At 28.1% G+C, this 25,152-nt stretch overlaps 1 protein-coding gene across 5 annotated transcripts in view; it reads right to left on the bottom strand.

Annotated features, from left to right (window-relative positions):
- LOC130675058 (putative polypeptide N-acetylgalactosaminyltransferase 9) overlaps positions 1–25,152 on the bottom strand; it is a 207,098-nt gene that overhangs the window by 33,553 nt on the left and 148,393 nt on the right. For all 5 annotated transcript variants that reach the window (XM_057480520.1, XM_057480516.1, XM_057480518.1 and 2 more), the window contains one exon: positions 19,295–19,484. In XM_057480520.1, coding sequence (XP_057336503.1) covers positions 19,295–19,484 — 190 coding nt within the window. The remainder of the gene's footprint in view (positions 1–19,294; positions 19,485–25,152) is intronic.

Consider the following 25,152-nt stretch of genomic DNA (forward strand, 5'->3'; position numbering starts at 1 on the left):
CAAAAAATATACTGGGGTTATTCTGTAGAAAATAAAATTTCTTACAAAAAAAGTATTTGTCCATTTTCATGTACGTTTAATATTTCGCTCAAATTTAAAACTACACAAAATAAATTTGTTTATAAACAGTTTTAATATTTTATTATATAAATTTTGATAAGAAATAATTATATAAAAATTAATATTAAATAGCGTTGATTAATAACGTTTGGGACGTAACTTTGTGAGTTTAAGATTAATATCTAGAACCTAGAGGATGCATGAAACGATGACGAAGTAGATATAGTTGTTGTAGTTCTAGTGTAGAAGTAAAAGTAGTAGTAAAAGACAAATAAAAAGAAGAAGTAAAAGAAAATGGTGAAGTTAAAGGTAGATATGAGAAAACTGTACAAGTTATGTATAAAAAGTGTTGAGAAATTATGAGGAGAAAGTTTTAACGCAACGTGGATGGTTTGTCTCAGCGGATTTTCAGCCAACATTTGTAGTAGGAGGTGAAGATGGATGCGAAAGAGAAATAGGAGGAGGACCGGAAGAGGGAGAGGTTAGAAGCGCACAAATTTTCCGACTAAAGATTCTGCTGGTTCTTGGTAATTGTAATTGTATACAAGCTTGAGTCTTTGGGGTTTGGGTATTGCTGAATTAGCTGTTCAGTTACTGCTCTTGCGATTTAACTTTGTGTAACTACTAACGCTGCGATATTGCATCAAAGACTTATTAACTTTAATAACAGTCAATTATATACGAAAATGCGGTATGATGATTATAAATCCAACTATAATGTTTATAATTATAATTGTAATTTTTATTTTTGCTAATTTTTATTTTTAATTTCGTAATTATTATAATTTCGTAGAAAAGATATTACTCTACAGGCCATCGAGTGCCATCATATCTGTGAGATTTATTTCACGTCGCAACATGACGGAACTTCAATTATACTAGTTGGACATCGTACATGCACTAATGAACATTAATATGCAGAGCGCCATGACACATGGAAAGTTTAAAGGTACACGTTTTAGTACCAACCTAAAATGTATTTAATAAAAAGTAATCAGTAAAAAAAAATAAAAAAATAATAAACATTGAATTCATAACTTTTGTACATAGAATCCGTTTTAAAATTCATTTTTTGTTTTTACATTGAATTCATAATAATTTACTTTAGTCGATTTTTATTTTTTATTTTTAGAGTTTAAGAGATTTTTTAATTTGTTATTAGTTGGATGTATTACTTTTGATTTTTTGTTTAATTATTAATGATCTTGATGGATTACAGTGATATTTCACTGGTTTCCATGAATTAAAAACCGAAGCTAATTAAAAAAAAATCAAAGTGATTCATTGAGTTTTTCAAGGGATATCGTGCACCAAACATCCATGAAAAAACTTTTTCAATTAACTTTTGTTTAATAATAGTCTAAATAAAAAAATTTACTACTTTGTTAGAATTATTTATTAGAATATGATGTTGCTATTAATGTACTTTTTTTTACTGTATAAGTGCAATATAGAGTTAGTGGAAATTATTTAAGCTGAGTGATTCGCCATTTTTCTTTTTGTCGACAATAGATTGCGCCTCGCGTTCAATACGTGCAATATAACTATAATTATAAAACTAAAAAATATAGAAAAAAATGATAATTTATTTAATGAGATTTGAGTTAGGAAGCAAAGAAGTTAATTAGTCTTGTTAACCGCATGTTCAAACATGACGTTTGAATATTGATATAAAGAGAATTTTCAATAGAGCTTGGGGTTGCTAGTGAACAAGAACGAAAATTAAACGTACACATACATATATTTATCTCATGTGGTTTTATGCACGGTTTATATCCGTAAGAGCTTTTAATCATCACGTAGACCACACCAAGGGTATTTGCAAAATCGTTGGCGGTTATTTAAACTTACTTGAGGAGGGAAGAGTAAGGTTTAACTCTCGTGATCGATTAACATGGAAGCTTTAAAAGCAAGTAAAGCGCACATGACTACCAAAGAGTATTAGAGCGTATGCACCAGTGAGTACATGCCTGAAAGATCACGTAAAACACTTGTCTCTCTCACTACTCTCTTCATGCTGTAGACATAATTTTTGTCCCCGTGGGGCTTTTCGACATTAAGCTCGTTTAAACTCACATTGCGCTAATATCGCTACAAATTTCATGGTTCATTTCAATCAAAAACATCCTGTAGTTATTTTGTCATAAATCATATCAATAATAAAAATGATAAATACAGTAATAGTTAATAATACATAGGGAAAAAAATTGAATATAAATATCTATACAACTGAGCAAAGTAGAAATGATAGAAGAATTTGTTAGGGAGCAATAAATCCATTTCTTAAAAATTTTTTAAATGACTTCTTTGAGAATAAAAAATATTTTCTATTAATTAAAGACATTTATTATAATGAAATAAGTCACTTCTTGATATCAAATAAATATTTTTAATGCTAAAAAAGCCTTATTATATTAAAAGAAATATTTGTTACCACCAAAGAAGATTTCTTAATAGTTAAGAAATATTTCTTAGGAGAATTAGTCGGTAGATGGCTGCACACTAACTTGTCTATATATGTATACATATATATGTTGAGAAAATTAGGTTATACCTTGAAATACGTGAGTGTCCTACCCCTGCGTGAAGCAGTTAATTTATCAAATGTTAATAAATGTATATTAAATATTAATATATAATTATTAACTATTAAAAAATGCTTATTAAATATTAAAAAATAATTTATTGAATAACAAGAAATGATTTATTTAATATTAAAAATTCGTTTCTTAAATATTAAGAAATATTTCTTAAATAAAGTTCGTTAAGAAATGATTTCTTTAATATTAAGAAATCTTTTTGAATCCTAAAAAATCCTTCTATCAGTGTAGTCATAGCTAAGATTTGTCCTACTAATTAAAAAACGAGTTGGCCATTTTTTACAGCATCTAGGGTAAGAGCACCAGTATCCAGTAACCAGTAGTCAGCCGGTCATATACTTTAACATTGGCTTAAAATATATATAGATATAATTTAACATGGGGTGGCTGGCTACTGGTGCTCTTACCCTACTTTTTAATTTTATTATATTATTTAAATAATTATCAAAATTAATATATTTAGTTTTATTCATATTTTTTCTCAGTCTTTTAATATGAAAATAACTTCGTTGAAATAAAGAGCCCATTGACCGTAGCCCGGTTTTTGATCTTTCCAACCATTTTTAATTTTAAACATGGAAATTTTATGTAAATGACTTAATTAACATTATTATAATATTAAGCATCAACTTTTACACTTTATTGTACGTAATCTGCTGAAATTAATAACTTTCCATTAGAATTATAAATAATTATTAAAAAATAATGTGTCTGTTTACATGGCTTTTTTAAAAACTTAATAACATTAGTTAGAGTACGCAAGATATTGGATAGTAGAAATTTATATCAGTTAAGTGTACGAATAAAATGAAACACACATAGAGAAAAATATATTGCAGTTGAAATAAATAAATAGTATTTGGTTCAAGTAAACATGTAGTTTTTATAGTGGCAATGACAAATTTTTTTGAATCAAATAAATTATCATTCTTGGTTAAATAAATTAACTTAAATTAAATAAAGTTAATCCAACGAACATTTCTTGGATTTAAAGAATCTCCTATAGTGAATGATTTTTCATGATACCAGCATCAAAATTTAAAGTTTCAGTGTCTCTACAGCCAGTCGAAACAAGCTAATTTCAGCCCAACGCTGCAAACAAATATAAGCAAACGCGTAAATTGCGAATATTTCCAGTCAGCGGGTAGAATCATGTGTGATAAAATGTGGCATAAAAATGATAAAAAAGCACATGCGCCATTCTTTCCACAGAAAGAGACAAAAATTTAAACTTTCAAGTGCAGATCTGGTGAAAAGTCGTCCACACACCATAGAGATAAGACGTCTCTATCCGCGTTTTTGCCACCAGGCAATTATGCACGCGGGCTAGGATGTCCTACTTTCCTCCCTTGGTGTGTAATATACTATTTCTGCCCGCTGACTGAAGGCATTTGCAATTTCGACTCTGCAACTTGTCATTTGTTTAATAATAATTTTAGAATATTTGTTTTATTTACGTTAATGGCAGTTATGATTTTGTGATTTTTATAAAAATTAATGTCAACAATAAATAGTATTTATAGTTTCTGCTTAATTATAAATTGCAAATCACAATTTACACTTACGCTAATAGTTGATCTTACCATTGGTCTTAAATTTTCTTGTTTCTGACTGGCTGTTCACACTGAAACTTGAAGTTCCAATGCAGGTAATCATGAAAAGTATAGGGTTTGACACACTGACACAGGATAAAACACGATTTGAGACTGCGAGTGATGCCAGCCTACGCTTCGGGCAGCCAACTTCACCCTGGTCATTATAAGAGAGTATATTTGTGACAAACATTGGGTTAAATTTAAGTCAAAAATTTGGTCTATTATAAGGTTAGAGACTGTATCGTCTATTTTTTTGGGTCATAAACTTTGCCAATGGGACTATTTCCTACAAATAAATTAAAATTGCTCTTCAATTTAAACAATAATAAAACTCAATAAGAATTGATCATGAAGTACTCAATTACGTAACAAAATACGATTGTTTGACAATCGATATTTAAATATATATCTTTATAAAGTGTCATCCACATTATTTTAAAGATCATTAACACTGAACTATTGGCCGTATACAAACTACAATAAAGTTTATGGATGGTAGATTGTTATACATTAAAGCATTAATTACAGTCGAATAAGTAACTTTTAATGAATTAGCATTGTGATTTCAAACAATTCTTTAATTAAAATTATTAATAGGGATGTATGATTCACTGCAGACAATAATTCTTTAAAAAAAAATAAAAAAGACTTTTCTGTTAAAAAATATATTTTAGCTATTATTCATTATGATTATAGTTTACTTTTATGCCTCTGTTTTTTCCGCATACTCAAAATAATTATGATAAATGTTTAGATTGTCATAATTCTTCAATATAAGTTGAACTTTCATAATAAGCTTTATTTATAAAAAGTATAAATGTCAATTCCATAACATCCAATTTAAAATAGAATCAAATTGCTCTTTGCATTTATATATGACTTAACAATAAGAAACTGACATTAAATCTTATACTTATTGTTTTTTTATTTTCTTCCAATTTATTTTCTATTTCACCGCTTCCGGTTGAACGGAAATTTCAATTTCCTGTTTTTTTTTTTTTTTTTTTTTCTTTACATGGACTTGAGAACTCTTGATGACTAAGTTATTAAACTTTTTTTTGTTTATTGTGAATTTCATTTTTCTAGGGGTAAAGCAAAAAGTTTTGAATTATAATTAATAATTTTATCTACACTAAAAAATTTTATAGAATACGATTTTTTTTAAATAATTTATTTTTATTGCTTATCATTATAATACATATTTGTGGTGTGTGAAAATCGAAATTGATTAATTTTATCAGCTCAATGATTTGAATTCATTTACTAATCGCCAACTTTTTATCAATTGGTTATATGAAATTTTTCAAAGAAAATTAAAAGAAATCAAAGTTATAAGCATTCGAATTTTCTTCTTAATAACCATAAATGATGTGTATTTATATAATGCATTTTTGAAGATATTAATAATAAAAAATCTGGAAACCGCCTGACCCTATGGGCCAGCCCCAAAATTTCCCGCTGTTTTCGAACTCCCTGAGCTCAAAAACATTATTTCTAGTAAATTTTTGAGCTCTTCGAACTCAAAAAACTGTTGGACCACTAAAACACTTATTTCACTGGAAAAAAATAATTTTTGTCCGACGATATCGTTGGAATGGATGAACCGATTCAAGTATTTTTGGTAACAATCGAAAAAGCTCACCAAGACTTAGAACTGACTATACATTTTAAGGCGAATCAGGCAAGTGGTTTATAAGTTATACGCAAAGAACCAAAAAAAAAATGTTTTTAAATTTTTATTTTTCGTATAACTTGTAAACTACATGACGGATCAACAAAATTGAATCAATTTTAAATTTTGGTGAGCCCTTTCGATTGCCAGCAAAAACGTTCAAATCGGTTGATTCGTTCGAAAGATATCGTCGGACAAAAAAGTTTACATACACACACATCCACACACATATACACGGACGTCCATCCGGAAATAGTCAGAACAGCTTCCTAGGACCTCAAAATATCGACATCTGATGAAAATTCGATTTTCGAAAATCGGACCAAAACTAATAACTTCTCTTTTTTAGAAAATTTGCAATTTTCGTAGCGGGAAGTTAAAAATACTTCACAAATCCTGATAAATAAATGATTTTTATTTAATTTATAAAGTATCGATATTTTAGTAATTATTAAAAGTAAGTGAGATTCATTTATGGTAATTGAAAAGGTAATTTTATTCTTAACCACTTTTACAAAAATGAAAAAGTTTATAAAACAAATATTTTACAAGCTATAACAATTTAAAGTGACTAAAAAATTCTTACTTCTGTATAAAAAAAAAAAAGAAAAAAAAACAATCAAGTGTTGAAATGGCACTTAATTTAAAAAAAAAAATGTTATTTAATTTTTCAATGAGAATCAAATTATAAAAAATTGAAATTCCTTTTCAATGATTCTCTAAAATGTATATTTATCTCATATATTTAATAAAATATTGCTAATAAAATTTAATAAAGCTTCAAACTTAAGCTTAACGTTTATTAAATATTGAATAATTAGTGAAATTTAATATGCAAAGGAATGTGTAAAAAATAAAGAAGTCGTTATTTATTATTTTTCTATTACATCAGTCTATCGAATTTCCTGTCGATTGGTTAAAATAATAAAATATATTTAAAAGCCTGACTCGCACCTCCATTTCATTTTACATTTTTATTTTAATATATTTTGTACTCCACTGCACTCTATTTCGGTATAAATAAATATATATATTTATATACTAGTCACTATTCGTCCCGAGGATTGATATCAGATATCACGTATATCTATAATAATAGAATAAGGGTGAGGTGGTTGAGGGGGACGAGAATACGCGAGAAAAGGTGAAAATGAAAAAAGAAAAATGACGCCATATGGAATAGGTATCGATCACAATGCCGGATGCAGGCGGCGCGTGAGCGTGAACTCTACTTTCATTTTATTTAACGTTTATATTTTATAAATAAAACTCGAGTTCCACAAACGATCGAAAAATAGTTGAGCGATCGTGGACAAAGCACGCGTTTGAATCATTTGAATCGACTCGACGGCCGCGGACTTCCGAACTCGTAACAATTCATGAAAAAATGATCAATGACATTTTCACAAATGGAAAACATACATACATAAATTTATTGATGAATAATATATATAATATATATTTTATATAATAATTTATATGCTTAGAGAATTGATAAAAAATTTTATTTATTAATAATCGATTTATATGTAAATATACATATTATATATATGTATGTTTTTTTTTTTTATAAGTTACAAAATTAGTTAATGAGATCTATTATTAATTATTTATTCGTTGAGAAAAATTAAAGTTTTAGTAATGAATGAATAAGAAAATAGGATTGTTCGATAAAGATGTCTATTGAATTTATTTGCTTTCACAGAACTGTATTGAAGTAAGAATTGAATAAGTAAGATGTTTGCAAGAGCACGTACGAGTAAATGTGCAAGATTCGTCCATTGCGAATGAAAAAAAAAATTTATTTTTCTATGCACGAATGACGCGATATATTTACGAATACGTCTGCGTACCTCAACAACTCGTTGTTCAGGATTTTTTATTTATTTTACATACGTTTATTTACTAAAATTTCATACTTTATAAAAAGTAGTCAGATAAGTGAATAAAATAAAATTTTAATATTTTATAATTTTATTGTTTCAGGTGGGTTTGAGAATTTCTAATAAATAATTATTTTGCAACTCATGGTAAGAAAGCACGTCTCTGATTGGTTAAAAATGACACTGCAAAGAATAAATATCGCGAAGAATGTCCACATTGTTCGTGAAAAATATGAAAAACGTACACTTTTTACATATATATATATATATATATATATATATATATATATATATATATATATATATATATATATATATATATATATATATATATATATATATATATATATATATATATATACTATTTATTAATCATTAAACGATCCACCAGAAAACCCAATCAACAGCCGTCTCGAGTTAGGACAACGAAAAGTCGCGGACTATAGAAAATCAGCTTACTGTATTTAATTATAATGTACGATTCGCTATATGAACTCTGATTCGAAACTCCAGTTATTTTTTGCTGAATATCAATATTTTGAAAACAACAAAAATAATTTTAAATTATTATAAAAATCAGTTAACTCATGTTTAATTGTTACTATTATTATTTAACAATCTTTTGCATCAGAAATAATACAGGAATTAATTTTATATTAATAAGATTGAATATTATTTTAGGTTAATTAAAAGATTAAATTTAATGTAGTGTCTTTTTTTTACCAATAAAAGACATTCTTTCTTACTATTCGATGCAAAAACTATTGTAACGGATTGAGTAGAAAGGGCTTTCGACACTCGTGTGTTGGCAACACTCGCCTAACGGCTCGTGAACCAATCACACTCGTTGTCGGAAGCACTTTCCACTCAATGCGTTAATATACTATTTAGTAATTATTGAAATTTATAAATTTAATGAAATATTAAATTACCATGGAAATTAATTGACTTTGTGAGACAATTGTTTAACAAAAATTTGTGTATACCGTATGAAAAACACCATTTGTGTTAAATTCAACACAAAACTTTTAACTTTGTAAACATAAAGTATTAATTGTCACTTTGTGAATTTTGCTACACATTTAGTAATAAACAAAAAAATTAATGCATTTATTGATTTACATTCGTCTATTGATCTAAAATATATTGAATATCATAATATTATACACTTCAAGGGCGAAAGCGCTGAGGGTGCTTTATGATCGATCTATTATTTTTGACTTATTCACTCAGATTAAATTATCTCTACACTCTTTTGATTATACAAAAATGAGTTAAACTGTATACTAATACAAAGACAATTTATTGAAGAATAATTTCGACCCATTATTAAGTCGATTAATTATTCCATTAACTAGATATAAATTATTTTAATCCCAGAGACACGAGTCGTTAATTGTCGTGTATGGAACTTAGTAAGCACGATAACTCCCGACAGACACAATAAATCGGCCTAAATTTTTTTTTTTATCTTTGATTTTTTATCACAAGAATCCTTTCTAAATCCCTTTACTTTGATTGTAATTAATTGAAAACGTAAAATTGATTGTTCACGAAAAATTTTGCTGCCATTTTAATTTTTACTATTGTTATTATTTTTTTCCTTTTTTCTCTTCACCAACTACTGGCAGCAGCACTAGCGTGACAGTAAGATTAAAAAAAAGCGACATCTCAAACAAAAAAGCGGGATATTTAAAAAAAATTTTAATAATAAAAAAATTAAACTGAAAATAAGAAAATCAAATCAATAATTTAAAAGTTTAATAGAAATTCGTAATATTAAAAAATAAATGAATAATATAAAATAAAAATGAAATGAAAGTAATTATTGAAAATAAAATGAGCGATTGAGGTGTGAACTTTAGGATTTTCCAACATTTTTTTTGAGATTCGTCTGTTCCGTGTACAAATCAAAAAATGCGCGAATTTACGGATTCAATTTTCTGGTGTTGTTACTTGGAAAAAAGTAAATCAATGCAGAAATATATTTACTAGTATACATATAAGTATACTAGTAAGAAAAGAGTAGATTTATGATGATGCTTCTTCAACGTGGTCTTTAATGAGCGAATTGTCGAGTGGGACTAGACAAGAGGATCTTCACTTACGGTCGCGACATAAGTTCTACTTCACTCTACACTTCTACACATACACCGCGATGTGTACTAGAAAGTCAAGCCTTAGCTACAGCATTATTTTGTTTATTAACAAATAAATTATACCGAATTTGGATAAAAAATATTAAATTTTATTATTCATAACTACACCATTCTTAAAGTTAAATCAGTAAGTTTGACTTCGTTAAATTTTTTGGTAGCATTATGACTTTACTTTACAAAACAAAAATTGATGTCAACTCCACACACTTTGTTTTTTTTTTTGTTTTTTTTTTTTTAATTTTTTATCGTGACGTCGATGAAATGTGTAATTAACGAACGACATGTTCAAAAGTATGTAGTCTGTCGTCAGACATATCTTGACAAGAGGGTGCACTTATTCTTCATTCTGCCTCTACTTCATCACGACCTCATCAAATAATTTTTTTTATGTCACTGTCTTTTTCTTTATTTATAAAATGATTTTCATAATAAAATATTTACTTTTAAATAAAAATAATAAAATCATTACTTTAATTTTACCTCACCAAGTACAAATAAAAACTTCAATAACACTAGAATAAAGTATTAACATGTAAAGGTATCAATAAAAAATTGTGTTAGGTCACGGCTAGTACAACTTACGAAGTACAGACTTTAAATTTAATTATTATTGTTATTTCTATTGTTATCTTGATAATAATAATAATAATAAAACAATACAAAAGTTTTTTTCGGGTAAAATGGAGGTGATTATTTAAAACAATTCGTAAGTAAAATAACATATATTGTATTCAAGGGATAAAATCACGTGTACAAACTAGTAACCATTGAAAAAAAAAGATCGTTATAAAACTAGTATAGTGTGTACACTATGTGAGATAAAAAGAAGTTACTCGGTACTTTGCCAGGTCTGTTGGCATAGAATCCGATAAAATGGTTCAAGAAAAAAATAGTAAAATGAAAAGCTTAAAGAAAAGTGAGAAGAAAAGTCAAATAAATGTTAAGTTTTATCGGTTTATTTTTTTGTTTATTATTTTAAAAAATATGAATATCGATTAAAATTTATCAAATATTTTAATATTGAACATTTTTTTGTTGGATTACGAATAAAAATTTTTTGTCGGGAGAATATTTGCGATTGGAAAAAAAGAAATGTTTCACTTAAAGTTAAATTTATAATTATAGATATAAAATTTCTCAGTTACTTCTAATAAAAAAAATGCCAAAGTTTTTATAATTCGAGTGTCCGTTGATTGTAAAAATTAATCATTATTAAAATCATTTACACGAAAATAGATGAAGCTTTTTTTTTTTGTCGAAAATCAAATACCTTTCAAAAATACTTAAATACATTTTTTTTGAAAACTCTGAAACTCCAAGTGATGGAGTGAATCCGGATTAAAATAAAATCCGTAATCACTCCAAATTCACTCTCAATTTTTTGCAGTGTATATTTCTCCCCTTCTTCTCTAGAACTTTTCAGCTTAAAATGAATAATTTACATTGATAAAATTATTTTACAATGATAATAATTTAGGTATGAATGAAAATTAATTGATTTAATTCTATATAATTCATTTCTGTCATAGGTTAATGTAAATGTAATAACATCAACGTCAATCTTGAGATATTATTCATAAAACATAACATTTGGAATTACTGGTATTATGTCAATCAATAATGTAAATATTACCAAGCAATGACACTTTCCACTCTCACGACAACAGGCTAAGTGAAATTCAACATTGATCTCTCATTTCCCTTAGTAAATTTAATATTTATGAATATATATATTATTCATCTAATAAAGAATTTAATTCAAGTTTATTTAAAAAGTAAATGAGTTTTTAAAACAACTTTTGTGCACTTAATTACATAAACTAATTAGTTAAAAAACTTTTTATTAATTTTAACATCATTATTATTGTTATTGTTTTTGATATTATTTATGTATACCATAGATTTTAACTGGTTGAATTTCCTTCTGCCGTCGTCAGTCCTGTGCTTTCTCAATCGATTTAATGCCAACGCGGAATTTATCAGCAATCACTGCTATAACTTACCGGAAAAGTAAGGATATAGCGTGACCTGAGGTGACACTCGACGCATATATACTCAAATGCACTCTTGAGTATGTTGAGTGTAAAAAAAATTTTTTTTATTGTAGAAAAAACGTATATTTATTTATTTATTTATGAATGTGTTCAGCAACTCGCTTTCTCTAGAGCATAGTAAGAGGTAAAAATATATTCTCTTTATAGAGAATCCTCATTAAAATGAAACTTTGACAGACTGTAGGATGTATGGAAAGTATTATCATCCTGATCTTGTACATTTTAGTTAAATGTTACCGGCTGGAAGCTATCGCTGGTATTCAATTTTGAAGTTAAAAAATTTAGTTTTTATTTGTTGAGCTGAATGAAAGTCAGTAGTGAGAGGTGATGAATCTTTAAAAATTTTTTTGCCTGCTGTTAAATAAAAGTTAAAAAAGAGATTACGTCATTTTGTTGGCTTAAAAACATTTTTTTTTAATGATAAAGATATTTTGATATTATTTTTTTTAATAAAACTGAGTTTGAAATAAATTTTGAGTGAAATGTTGAATTATCATAAAAATCAAAGGATTTTTGTGTCGATGAAAATGAAATTTTCTACAAAAAAAAGTCGCAGTATATTTTTATTGTATTTCTAATAGCCTAACTAGAATTTTAAAGCTGTTTGCCTTGAGCTTAAACAGCAATAAAAATTTTTAATTTTTTGAACTTTACGCTGGTGCAGCTAAATATTGAAGATATGAAATAATTTTTAGAAAATAAAATTTTACATAAAATAGATCTTTATTAGTTTTTTTTTAAATTGCTTAGAATAGATAAAAAATATGAACTTTTAAAGTGTCAGTAGAAATTGTCTGAAAATTTAAAAAAATTGAATAACTTCATTCCCAAAAATATATTTTAAAATATTCCGATAAATAATTTGTTGAAAATATTTCTAAAAGTCGGATCACATTTTCAAGTAGAAACAGAACTCATGTTTCGAATAAAATTGTAGATATTAAATCAAGAGCTTAAATAAATTTATAAAGGAAAAAAAAAAAATTGCAAATTAAACGTTGGATAATTTTCTTAAGCGTAAATTTGCGAGAAATAAATAAACTTAACTAAATGTATATATTTATTTAGCGAATGGTAGAAAGCTAAGACCTGTTGTGTTGATTTATCCTCACAGTAGACTACACACACTCAACAGACACCATGAAAATCCCCTCCCGTGTTATAGCTTTCGGACATTTCTGTTGACTCATCTGTGTATCTAGAAGCAAAAGCTCTGCAAATATACCGACGCATAACTACTAACTGGATAATAGAATAGGTCAAACACTCTGTCACGATAAACAATATTAACGATCCCTTATGCTTTATTTATTATTATTTTTAGTTATAAAAAGTTGTGATTTTAACAATGCACTAGGGAAAATCGTTTCAGCCACACAATAGGACACGGATTCCTCTATCCGACAATTGTACCATCTACGTCGCTTGTTCAAAACCTATAGTACTATTGCTCGGGTTTATAGTTGTACACAGCGACCTAGAACTTCCGTTTTACAACAATTTTAAAACCAAACTTATGAAATACCACATTTTCATCCCATCCTATCTCAATAAATGAAATGCTACAGTTTATAAGTTATTATTTATTCTCATTTCTACTCATAAATATAAATACACTGTATATATTTATCATTTGCATGAGTAAATTTTCATAATAATTTTCTATCTATCTCAAAATAACGACTTCCAGTCAAGAATTCGAAAAAAAAATAAAGTAAATAAAAAAGTTATCTGTTCTCATCGACACGAAATTCGATTATTAATTAATTTTAATTCCATTAATCATTATTATTTTGTGTACCCCTATCATTTTTTATTCATTCATGAATATCAAGGAATCAATATATTACATATTTTCTTATTTTGTTTATCTAGTAATTAGCTAAATAATTATTTAATATCGACTTCAAAAGCAAGAAGTCTATAGTATGAAAAGTTTTTCGCACACTTCAAGCGCGAAGCGATTATACTCTATTTTCACTTAAAATTTTTTTACTGATTAATTCAAATTGGATCGAACCTACTGTTGATATAATACACTAAAATAAAACAGTAACCAAATTGTTATAAAGATAACGAATTCTATTAAATAAATATAATCCTATAATAAAATTTAGATGAAATATATATGAGGGCAAACTATTCGTAACATGATTGGTCGAAAGCGAAAAAATATATGTAAACGACCCAAAAATATACATCAAAATAAATATATGAAAAACGACACGCGCGCCCTTGCGCGCGAAACATGTACTCTAGTATTTAAAATTATAAAAAATTAATAAGCAATAATTTTTAAAACTCCGTTATCTCAAGTAAATACTGATAAGTTTGAATATTAAATAACAAAGTTTTACATTATTTATTTCAATTAATTTTTTTCGGTTGATAAATTAAGAAATTCTTTAGAAAAATCAGTCACCATGGCTGAGAAGTAAATAAGCTTACCGCTCGAACTTAATAACTGGCCAGACGTGGGTTCAAGTCCCAGTGTTAGCCGAAAAAATCGGTTCTCTGAGATTCGGCCTAACGTCGACCTTACAAAAACTCCCAAGTCCCAATGTACCACTCCCAACAGTTTATAGTCGCTAATGACCCCGGCAGTTAAAAAACGACTTTAGTTAAAAAAAAAAAAAAAATTATTTTGAAGTATTGTCTACATATCGCGTGTCAAGGGAAAAAATATTATTTGGCAGGGTGCGGAGTATAGGGTGGGGACAATCGAATCGATTGGAGCGCCTGCAGTGGACGAAATACGCATTAAATCGCACTCTTGTGAATAGTTCAATGAAAGCAGTGTTGAAAAATAAGAACAAGTAGTAGTTGTGTTATTAATTGCAAAAATACTGACAGAAATAGTAATTGCAAATTTCATACATCTCCATCCATGATGTTCATCTTTGGCTAAAAATTATTACGGGGAATTTTTTAAATTACAAATTTTTAACACAAAGTATTTTTAATTATTGAGTTTTAAAATTAAAAATTACGAATAATTGAAATCACTTTAATTTCTTTACTTAATGCAAATTAATAATTTTAACTTTGAAAAAATTATAATTATAATTATTTTAACTCATTTGTTATTATGACTATTATTGTTGTTATTATTATTATTACAAGCTAACCTTATGTCGTTCAAAATAATATTTATTTTGTATTTATTAAAATTTTGTTATACTTATTTTTTTCAGTACAATCTACTCTATATTTTTCCACCTTTCAAATGTGGTATCACACATATATTTTGCAATCTTTAAAAATTTTAATTATTTGTTTATAAAAACTTTCCGTATTCTCTCTGTGCTTTTTGAGGATGATTTAATGCGGTCGACAGATGTCGTTTTCGTCGCACACCCTGCCAATACTGAGCATTGGAAATGCTCCCTGTAATAATTAATAACCTTTAATTATGACAAGAGTGTTGAAATCTGCTCTGGGTTTTCCAATCTTTTTCTTATCACAGCTCTAGTTGTTCAACTGTAATTAATTTTTTTCCCCAATATTTTTCAAAGTATAAAAGATAACGACATTCGTCTACCTACTCTACTGTATTATTTTCAAATTGTATTAAAAAAATATATATTATTAGTTTAGATCTTAAAAATAATTGAGTCTGAAAATTCAACTTATTCGTTATCAATTCATAAATTTCAAATTTTTAAAAATCTATACTGTCTATAAAAACACAAATTAAAAAAATAAACTAGTTTAAAATTTTCTATTTGTAAATAATAGTTATTTCTTATCAATGGTTAGTTTGAACTACTTTACTTACGAGATTATATTTTCTAATCTTTAAGATATTGAATAAAATAAAATCTACAAGTTGGAACCCGCGGGTTAACGAACTCTTGGTATGAAAAGAAAATTAATATGTGTTATGAATAAACCGCACCAATATCATCAAACAAATTAATTCCGTCTATAACAGTTATCAATAAAAATTATTACATAATATGTTTGTCAAGTAAATCTGTTTCACGGCTGTTTCTCTCGCACAATCATAAGCCCTTTATACAAACTGATAATAATTCTCGAGTATACAAGCGAATACTGCACGATATATATATAATACGAAGTTTGTCAAACCCACACTCGGTCTATTCAACGTCTGATTGTTTTGTCTATGTGTATATAATAGTACAGTGTGCAGTACATAGTAAGGTAATAGTGAGAAACAGGAGCCAGAGAGGTAAACAGAGAGAGTTAGGTTGCATGGAGGCAGCCAAACGAGCACATCAACATCATGCTACATCATCTCAACCCCATTCTATATAATACAGTATATCTCAATTCTAGTTAATGAGTTTGCTACTACTCAAAAACATCACCGTCTGCCAGCACTTGTACTATAACTACTCGCCGTTGCATCACTCGTTCAGATTATGTGTATACGTGATAATTACTATATCCTACTCGTTGTTATATAAATATATATATATTATCATATTTTTTTATTGTTATGTTCTGTTAAAATTACTTGGCATTATAAAACTGCCCATTGCCTTTATATTAATATCTTGAAAGAAAAAAAAACTACGTTAAAATGCAGCTAAAAAAATTTAAGAAAATAGTATATTACACATCAAGAGAGAAAAGTAGGACATCCCAACATGCGTGTATAATTGTCCATCCGAACTGAATATGAGGATGGCATACACGTGGATTGAGACATCCTACCTTCCTCCGTGGTGTGTATACGATTTTTCACCAGATTGACAACAAAAGTTTAAATTCCTGTCCTGTTGAGAGGGAAGAAAGCCATTCTTTCTTTTTATGAGAAAACAAATCATAAAAATTAGCGTATGCGCCATTCTTCCCACAAACAGAGGCAAAAATTTAAACTCCTAGGACGGCCCAATCCACGTGTCCGTCACCTTCGCCTTCGGCTTGGGTAGGCAATTACCCACGTGGCTCGAAATGGCCCACTTTCATCCTTAGGTGTGTAGTATACTATTTTTTTTTTAATTTGAATCCACCGTGTTTTGTTCGTAGAAATTGCCATGCCGTTGCTGCTGTTCACTAAAAAATGGCTGCATTATGTGTTTGTTTGCAAATAAAACCGCCAGTTTTAGCAATAATGACTTACTAATAAAAAAAAATGAATAAAATTACAAAAGTGATTTTCGAAAGGAATCGACTGTGCACGATTCTTAAAATAGTGAAATAAAGAAATTACGAATGTTAAAACCTTTGAATAAGCTGAAAATTGATACCTCTATTTACTACAAATTTAAATGATCATATCTTTTCAATTTACACTTCTATGATAATATTTCTCTAGACCTTATATAGTAGAGAATTGAATATCCTATAAAATACTTCATATGAATTTTTTTTTTGTGAAATCAACAGCTTAGACGTGACGATCATTCAAATAAAATAATGCTTTGATACTCAAAACTTTTGAATATTTAATTTTCTTTCCCCTAATAATATATTATATATATTTTAATATATAAGAGGGTAGATTGCGAGACTCAAGATATAGAAGAAAAATATTAACTTATTAATACAAATGTAAGCGTTCCTAACCATTTACATATTTAAGTTTTCATCTTTGTGTATGTTAAGTACAAGTAGAGAATAAAATCGCTTAAAATTGTATATGCGAGGTTGTGGGCTCTCATATTGTTATTATTAATTTCTTTTTTTTTTTTTTTGCTACTTGTTCGTTAATATTTTATTAACTCGCTTTTAGTGAGTTATACTTGTTCAAGTTAAATGTATATATACTTAATGCCTAAAATTACATACGGTGCAGAATATGGAGTATGTATAGTAGAGAGAAATACGGGAAAAAAAAGAAATAAAGACATGAGTGTCATGAAAATTTTATAACACGTACGAGCTTTTTATGTTACTTGAAAAAAATGTAAGAGAAAAAAACGCTACTAGGAACAATTGACTTTCCCAGTCACTTTTTTCTCGGAAAATTTAAAAACTTTTGTTTTATGTGGGATAAAGTGACTCACTATCATTTTATCCGGAAAACATTAACGAGTTAAAAAACGGATAAGAATAAAAATTATTTTAGCTCCATTTGAATTCATCTAGGGAATTATTATTGTTCAATTAAATAAAAGCTATAAAAGTAAACAATTTAAAATTTTTATTCTTTGTAATTATGAAATTTTGCTTCGTTTACTTGTACTGATAATAAATATTGTTTTTAATATTTGAAACCTTTTTTTCGTCCAATCTCATCTATACATTTCCGGATTTAGAAAATAAAAAATATCAAGATCTACTGATTCTTAAATTAATAAAAAAAATAAATGAAAAAAATTCAATTTGAGCTGCATAATTACGATGAAATTTTTAATAAAACTGTTGGTGAAAAATATAGTAGTTACATTGACGTACGTTTAATTAAACCATGTATTATATTTTTTAAATATAACAATCTTTTCTTTTTTTTTGGACGCAACTAAGATAATTTTAAGATATAAATAATTTAAATCCCAACATAAAATACAAGTGATTGTTTTTTCAAAAAAAATTCGAGACCCTTTAAGATTGAGAAAAATAAATTTTATCTCTTGAAAGGAGAAGAATCGGCCATTTGATATCGATCTTATAATTGTTTCATTTCGGACACACTAAAAGTTAAAAAAAAAACTTCTACGAAGGATCGTTAGAGACAACAATATAAACCACAGAATAGCGAAATGAAATAAGTTTAAGGAAAATTATTAATTATCAAATTGTAAACAGACCATCTGGAAAATTAGACAAAGCATTCATTGTAAAAGGGTGAGAAGCAAGTGGAGAATATCAGAGAAATATCAGTAATTTTATTTGTCTGCTAGAGAAGCAGCTAATATTGTATACGAGTACAGTGTCGGCAACAGGCGCTTACAAAGTTCAGTTACCTGTCTCGATAATATGTCGGATAATATTGCATAAATTGTAATTAATACACCAATGAGTTAATTTAAGAGGTAAACCTAACAGGTTAGCTGGTAGTTGCTGCTGCTTCAAGCTTCTCAATTAAACTGCATAAAGTTATATCCGTAAATTAACAGTCCGCAGTACTTGCACAGTGTTGCAGTGCGGAATTCGTACCCGCAAGACGTACCGCCTGTAGGTAATACTATTCTAATGAGTTATAACTATTATTTAGCTGGTAGTCTAGACGCAGGACTATTTTAGATGGGTGTTGTAGATTTAAAACATATTTATGTGGAAGGAGTTTAGCAAAGTGGAAAGTAATTTGGAGCATGATTTTTTTATACATAATGTTATAGGTATTATTAATGTCTTACCATTCGTCTCGTGGATCGGGTAGAGATCGATGCACTGATATCAAGTCGCTCACGTACTGATTAAATGCATTATTCATCCATCCATCATCCACGAGTTTCTTTACCTCGGCAGTTAGGTTCGTTGGAAGAACAACTGGTCGACCCATTTCACCTGGATCTTGTTCTTTGGGCGCTGCTAGAACTCCAGCACCTGTGAATCAAGCATTAATATTCATTATTTAGATTATTAATATCGCATTTCGATTCAAAACAGTTGTTAAATGTGTTAAGATTAGCTATAACACCACACTTAAAGTTAATTAATATATTTTTGTAAGCCAACATCGAAATTTAGAACCAATTTTGATGCTTAAAAACGTTAACTCAATCTACATAAAATCAACGGAACCTCAAACTTGTACAATAAATCCCGATAACCTACAAAATCCTACATTTGACTCAGATGTTATAACCTAAAGTTGTAAAAAAAAAAAAAAATTATTCTCAAGCAGTTGAACGATTAAAAGCAATAAATGGATTATTTTTATAATTAGTTTCCGATTTTACAACGTAGAAAAGTATGAATTAATAGCTTATATCCTTTAGGCTTAGCTGCAATTTTTATAGAAATTAAAATGAACATACACTTATAAAAGTAACAATAAAAACAATTTTGACGATATTATCCGAGTATACAATGAGTACGTTTTGATCGTAAATACGCTGAATTTTTTACCATTCACTTGCATTTACATAAATCCGTCAAGTGTAGACTTTGCTGACATGAAAAGGGTCCCGCTCTAACCATCGAATTTATGACAAGTTTAATAATAGTATATTGCATAGTTAGGATAAAAACTATCTGAGTGTTCTACTATGCACTATATTTTATTCAACAATTGCTTCATTTACGCGATTAATGACAATCTGCAAAGCGAATTCTGTGGCTGTTTAGTGACTCAGTGGACCCACGAAATTACAAAAAATTGTCGACTTTAAAATTCAGAATTCATATTTCATTGATTTACGATTCACTCGGATGTTTTAATTATTATTTAAATATTTATTAATAAAAAAAAAAAGTTTGGAAAATCCAAAAGTGCATGCCTTGAGCATTAATGTGAATGATACTCAAGTGAAGTAAAAGTTTATTACATATCCACCAATTTTTCATTGAAAACCTTTATATTATTTTGAATTTTAACATATTTTTTTGTATCGGCTGTTAATTAAAAAAAAATTAGATTACAAATTTTTAAAATACCCGCCATTTTACCTAAGAAACGCCAGCTGCTAGTGGGTATACTTTAGTATAGATATATTCCGTGCCCTCTATCGATACTATCAAAAAATAATCGATACATAGAAAACGATAAGTAAAAAAAAAAAATACAAATAAATAATCTTGGCTATGTTCACTCTTGAAATAAATGTATATTTTAAAAAATAAGTAATATGGCTGCTCAAAGGGTAGAAATTGTCGTGTTATGCCTATCTAAAAATATTAATTATAATTAAACCATAAGATATTTAGCTGCTATTTTCAAAAGGGGTCTTCGCATTAACTATACGAAGATATTAAAAAAAAAAATTAAGCTGGAAAATTGTATTTTTCGGAACTTATAGTGTTTACTAGCCCATGACTCCTGAGGAATTTAACGCGATAAGTCACTAAAAACAGATATTTTATAGAAAAATTGTAATTAATCGACTTAAAAATGTATAAAATCTGTTGTTTAATCATTTTTCTTTGTAACAATATATTTTTTTTGTATCATTTGAGTGTTTTTATAAATTTAGAAACAATTTAATATGACGAAATCGAGTTTTTCATTTTCAGGCGAGTATAGAGCATAGCCTCAGCGCTTCGCGCTCAAGGCATGCAATACAATAATACCCACGCGGTATATCACTCTACATATGATGAATTGAAGTAACCATATTTAGCCGTTCAACATACACTTTTACAAAAAAATTTAAGCCGCTCAACGAGTACTTATGATGTGTAATGGATGGAACTCAGTCGAAACTCTTGATACGCATTGTGAAAATTCATTATAACACTAACTTTTCGCAACGCCGCTGGAAAACGAGGAAATATACTTTGACTTTACTCAAGTTCTTTGCACCGGTCGATAAACAGTCATTTAGGGCTGACAATACAATCCCCGATGAAAAAAGATTTTGTCTAATCATATATGATCATGTATAATTGTCTATATATGATCAGATCCAAAAATTGGCCAGGTCTGATCATACATAACTTGATCTGTTTATATATGAACATATATGTTCATATATGATCATGCATGAACGAATATAGTCATTTTTAGAATCGCATTTAGAATATCTGTAAATTATTAATTAAGTAATTTAATTAGGATTTATTGTCTTCATCAATTTAAATGGTTAAAATTAAATAATAAAGAAAGAAAAATTATTATCCGTTGACTACTATTTTACTGCGAGGTCACCCGTCCAAATAATATCCCACGCCGATGCTGCTTAACTTTGGTTATCGATGGATTGTAGTCTGATCCTCTAGTCTGTTGTACACTTATAATTGAGAAAAGTTTATGGCATTACTTAACTCAAATAATCAAATCGAAACTTTATACTTTTAAATTGCTGCCGAAACCTTTGAACATTTTTTAAGTATTGGGAATTTAAGTTTGATTGATAGTTGACAGAATAAAAATTTAATAACTTTGATATTAAAAAATTGTCATATTATTTAATATATATATATGTATATATATATATATATATATTTATTGGAACTATATATATATATAGTTAAATATTTTTAGGTTTCATACCAATAAAGTCTGATCAGATCCAATCATATATAAACTTATGCACGACTATACATGAATTTATATTAGCCATGTCTGATCAGATCTAATCATGTATAGACTTAGATATGATTATATATGGGGTTATAACAGCCAGGTAAGATTATATCTAATTACATATAGACTCATATATGATCAGATCTGACCATATACAGACTTATATATGGTTATAAATGGAGTTATAACAGCCAAGTATCGTCATATCTAATTATATATAGACTCATATATGATCAGACCTGATCGTATATAGACTTATGTATGATTATATATGGGGTTATAACAGCCAGGTATGATCATATCTAACTATACATAGACTCATATATGTAGAATCAGATCTGATCAGATCTAATTATGTATGGGGTCATATATAATTATATATAATTATATATGACCCCATGTATAATCATGCATGATTATATATAACTTCATATATGTTCATATATATAATCATATATGATCATATATATGAACATATGTAATCATATATGAACATATATAGTCATATATGATTAGACCAAATCTTTTTTCATCGGGTCATCATAAAGCACACAAATCAGGCCTATGTTGAATAATAACTATTTGTAATATAAGTCGGATAAGTAACCAATTATGGCATAGGTCGGTTCCAGAATGAGCCAACAGGTTACGTTGTGTCACAAGAGAACAAGTGAGGAGCTTCGCTCGGGTGCTAAGATCCTCACTCGTTCTCTTGTGACACAACATAACCAGAGACGAATTCTGGAAAGGATCCATACCAGATTTGTTATTTGTCGGACAAATAACATACAATATTTTATATACAATCCGTGATTCAGTACAATTTATGAGGAAAATTATCACTAATTAATAACTAACGTTACACGTATATTGCATTGTTAACAAAATTAGCAGAGGTTAATGCGTGGTACATAGAACGCGCAAGTCCTCACGAGTCCCCACTAGTAACCTCAAGTATATAGGTATTATACCTAAGGTATATACCATTACGTCAGTCAGTAAAAGAAATTTCATCCTTTAAAGTATGTATAACCAAAACTAACCATAGTATGTGTAAGTTAGTGGAATCAGAGTATAGATCATGCAATAATGATTTCTATTATAGTGCCGTATGAAATAATAAAGTGATATAGTGTAAGCATTAGGAATTCGTCGTTACTCCACCGCCATCCAACGCTCTTTAATTGAACTTCTGAGGCAGAGATTGCATAAATATACTATTTGATGCAACAAATTCCTTAAATATATTATATGTATATGTTTTTTTTTAGAAGTTTTTCAATCAGCGGTTTTCATAAAACAGTACATGGAAAAAATCCTTATTTTTCATATGTTAATATAAGGTTTTAGTATGCCACCATAGGAATAAATCTTATGTTATAGAAAGTTTCTCTATGTTATCATAAGAATTATTTCTGTGTTGATATAGTAAAAGATCCTATAATAGCATAGGAATTATCCCTACATGAACATAGTAATAATTCTTGGGGTATTATAAAAATGTGTTCTATATGCCTTGAAAAAAATTCTTATGCAAGTAAAGTTAATCCTTTGTGCGTCAAAGTCTTCAGGATTCTTCGTGTGAGCTGTGGTGGCGGTACAGTGATGTATTAGCGCTGTGATGAAGTGTAGGTATATCCGTACGTCCCTTTTTTACTTATGCGCGATAGAAACTAGTGACGTACAACAGTTGAGCCGATAATAACGAGTAAAAACGTAAGTTAGGAATTAATTGACGTTTATATGAATATATTTCGTTGATATCTATATTTCAAATTAAATTGATTAACAAATTAAAATTTCTTTAAATGAATTAATTCGTTTGCGCATTTTAGGAATCTAACTTTTAGTAAATAATAATCAAAATAAGACGTAATTTTATGTTTGCTTCTATAGTCATCTGATTAGTAGATTTCATAGAAATCTGGCTATTGCATTTGCCCTCATAATGGATTTTTCAAAGAATTTTATTATCCTCTATCAAGATTAGTCGAATAGTTTCCAAAAATATCATTGGTTTGAAAGTTTATATATGTTAAGTAGATCACATCTGCATTCTTGAACACAATAAATGTGAAAGTGATTCACCTTAAAGTGAATATTTCTTTAAAATATAGAAATCGAGTTTTAAGTTTAGGGAATGGTGTCGAAGAAATTTTTTAGTATCTACACTTCTGTAATTATCAAGCGTCTATTGAGCATAGGTGTGTATATTTATGAAATGGTGTCCAGTGATCGTTATAAATTTTAAAGAAATACCATTTCTTTATTGAAGTGCAGTTAGAACTTATAACGAGACAACTAGATACAAAACTAAATGCATGGAAGTGGGAGAATTTGCAATCTGAATCGACATGAATGCGAGAAAATCTTATAACAGCATTAGTTATAACGCGACTCTGCTGTATTATAAACAATTTTGATTTTTGTACATAAATAAATAAACGAAAGAAAGAAAAATATTTGCCAAATCAGAGAATTTAGTTTTTGTGACAAACACTTGAAATCTACGACATTTAGCGCCTTTAGCCGGCAGCTAAAAATATTAGATAAGATACAGCTGGTAAAAAAAGATACCTAATTGTTCTAATAGTGACGTCATCATCGAAGCAAAAAATATTTTTTGGTTACATGTGCGATAGCAAACGACCAAAAAATATCAAAGTAACTTAACGAGCCATCTTGTGACAAAATTTAACATCATTTTAATTCGTCCACTTACCGACTTCTCTCTAATTTTCAACAAATTCTCAAAACAATCTTACCAAATAAATAAACGCGGATTTATAACCTGCCATTTATAGGCACTAAATGTAGTAAATTTCAAATATCTGTTACAAAAACTAATGTATTTATCTAGTAAAATCGAGTCTAAGACGCTCGTGTGTTGGTACCCTCGCCTTCGGCTACTACTATTTAAGAATATCACATAAACTTTTAGATAGAAATAACTTTTCATAATGGGTTTATGAAAATACTTTCAATGAAATATTTCATTTGTTTGAAGATTTATTCAGCTAGTTATTT

This window comes from Microplitis mediator, chromosome 9 (assembly GCF_029852145.1).
Source record: "Microplitis mediator isolate UGA2020A chromosome 9, iyMicMedi2.1, whole genome shotgun sequence".
Classification (NCBI taxonomy): Eukaryota; Metazoa; Arthropoda; class Insecta; order Hymenoptera; family Braconidae; genus Microplitis; species Microplitis mediator.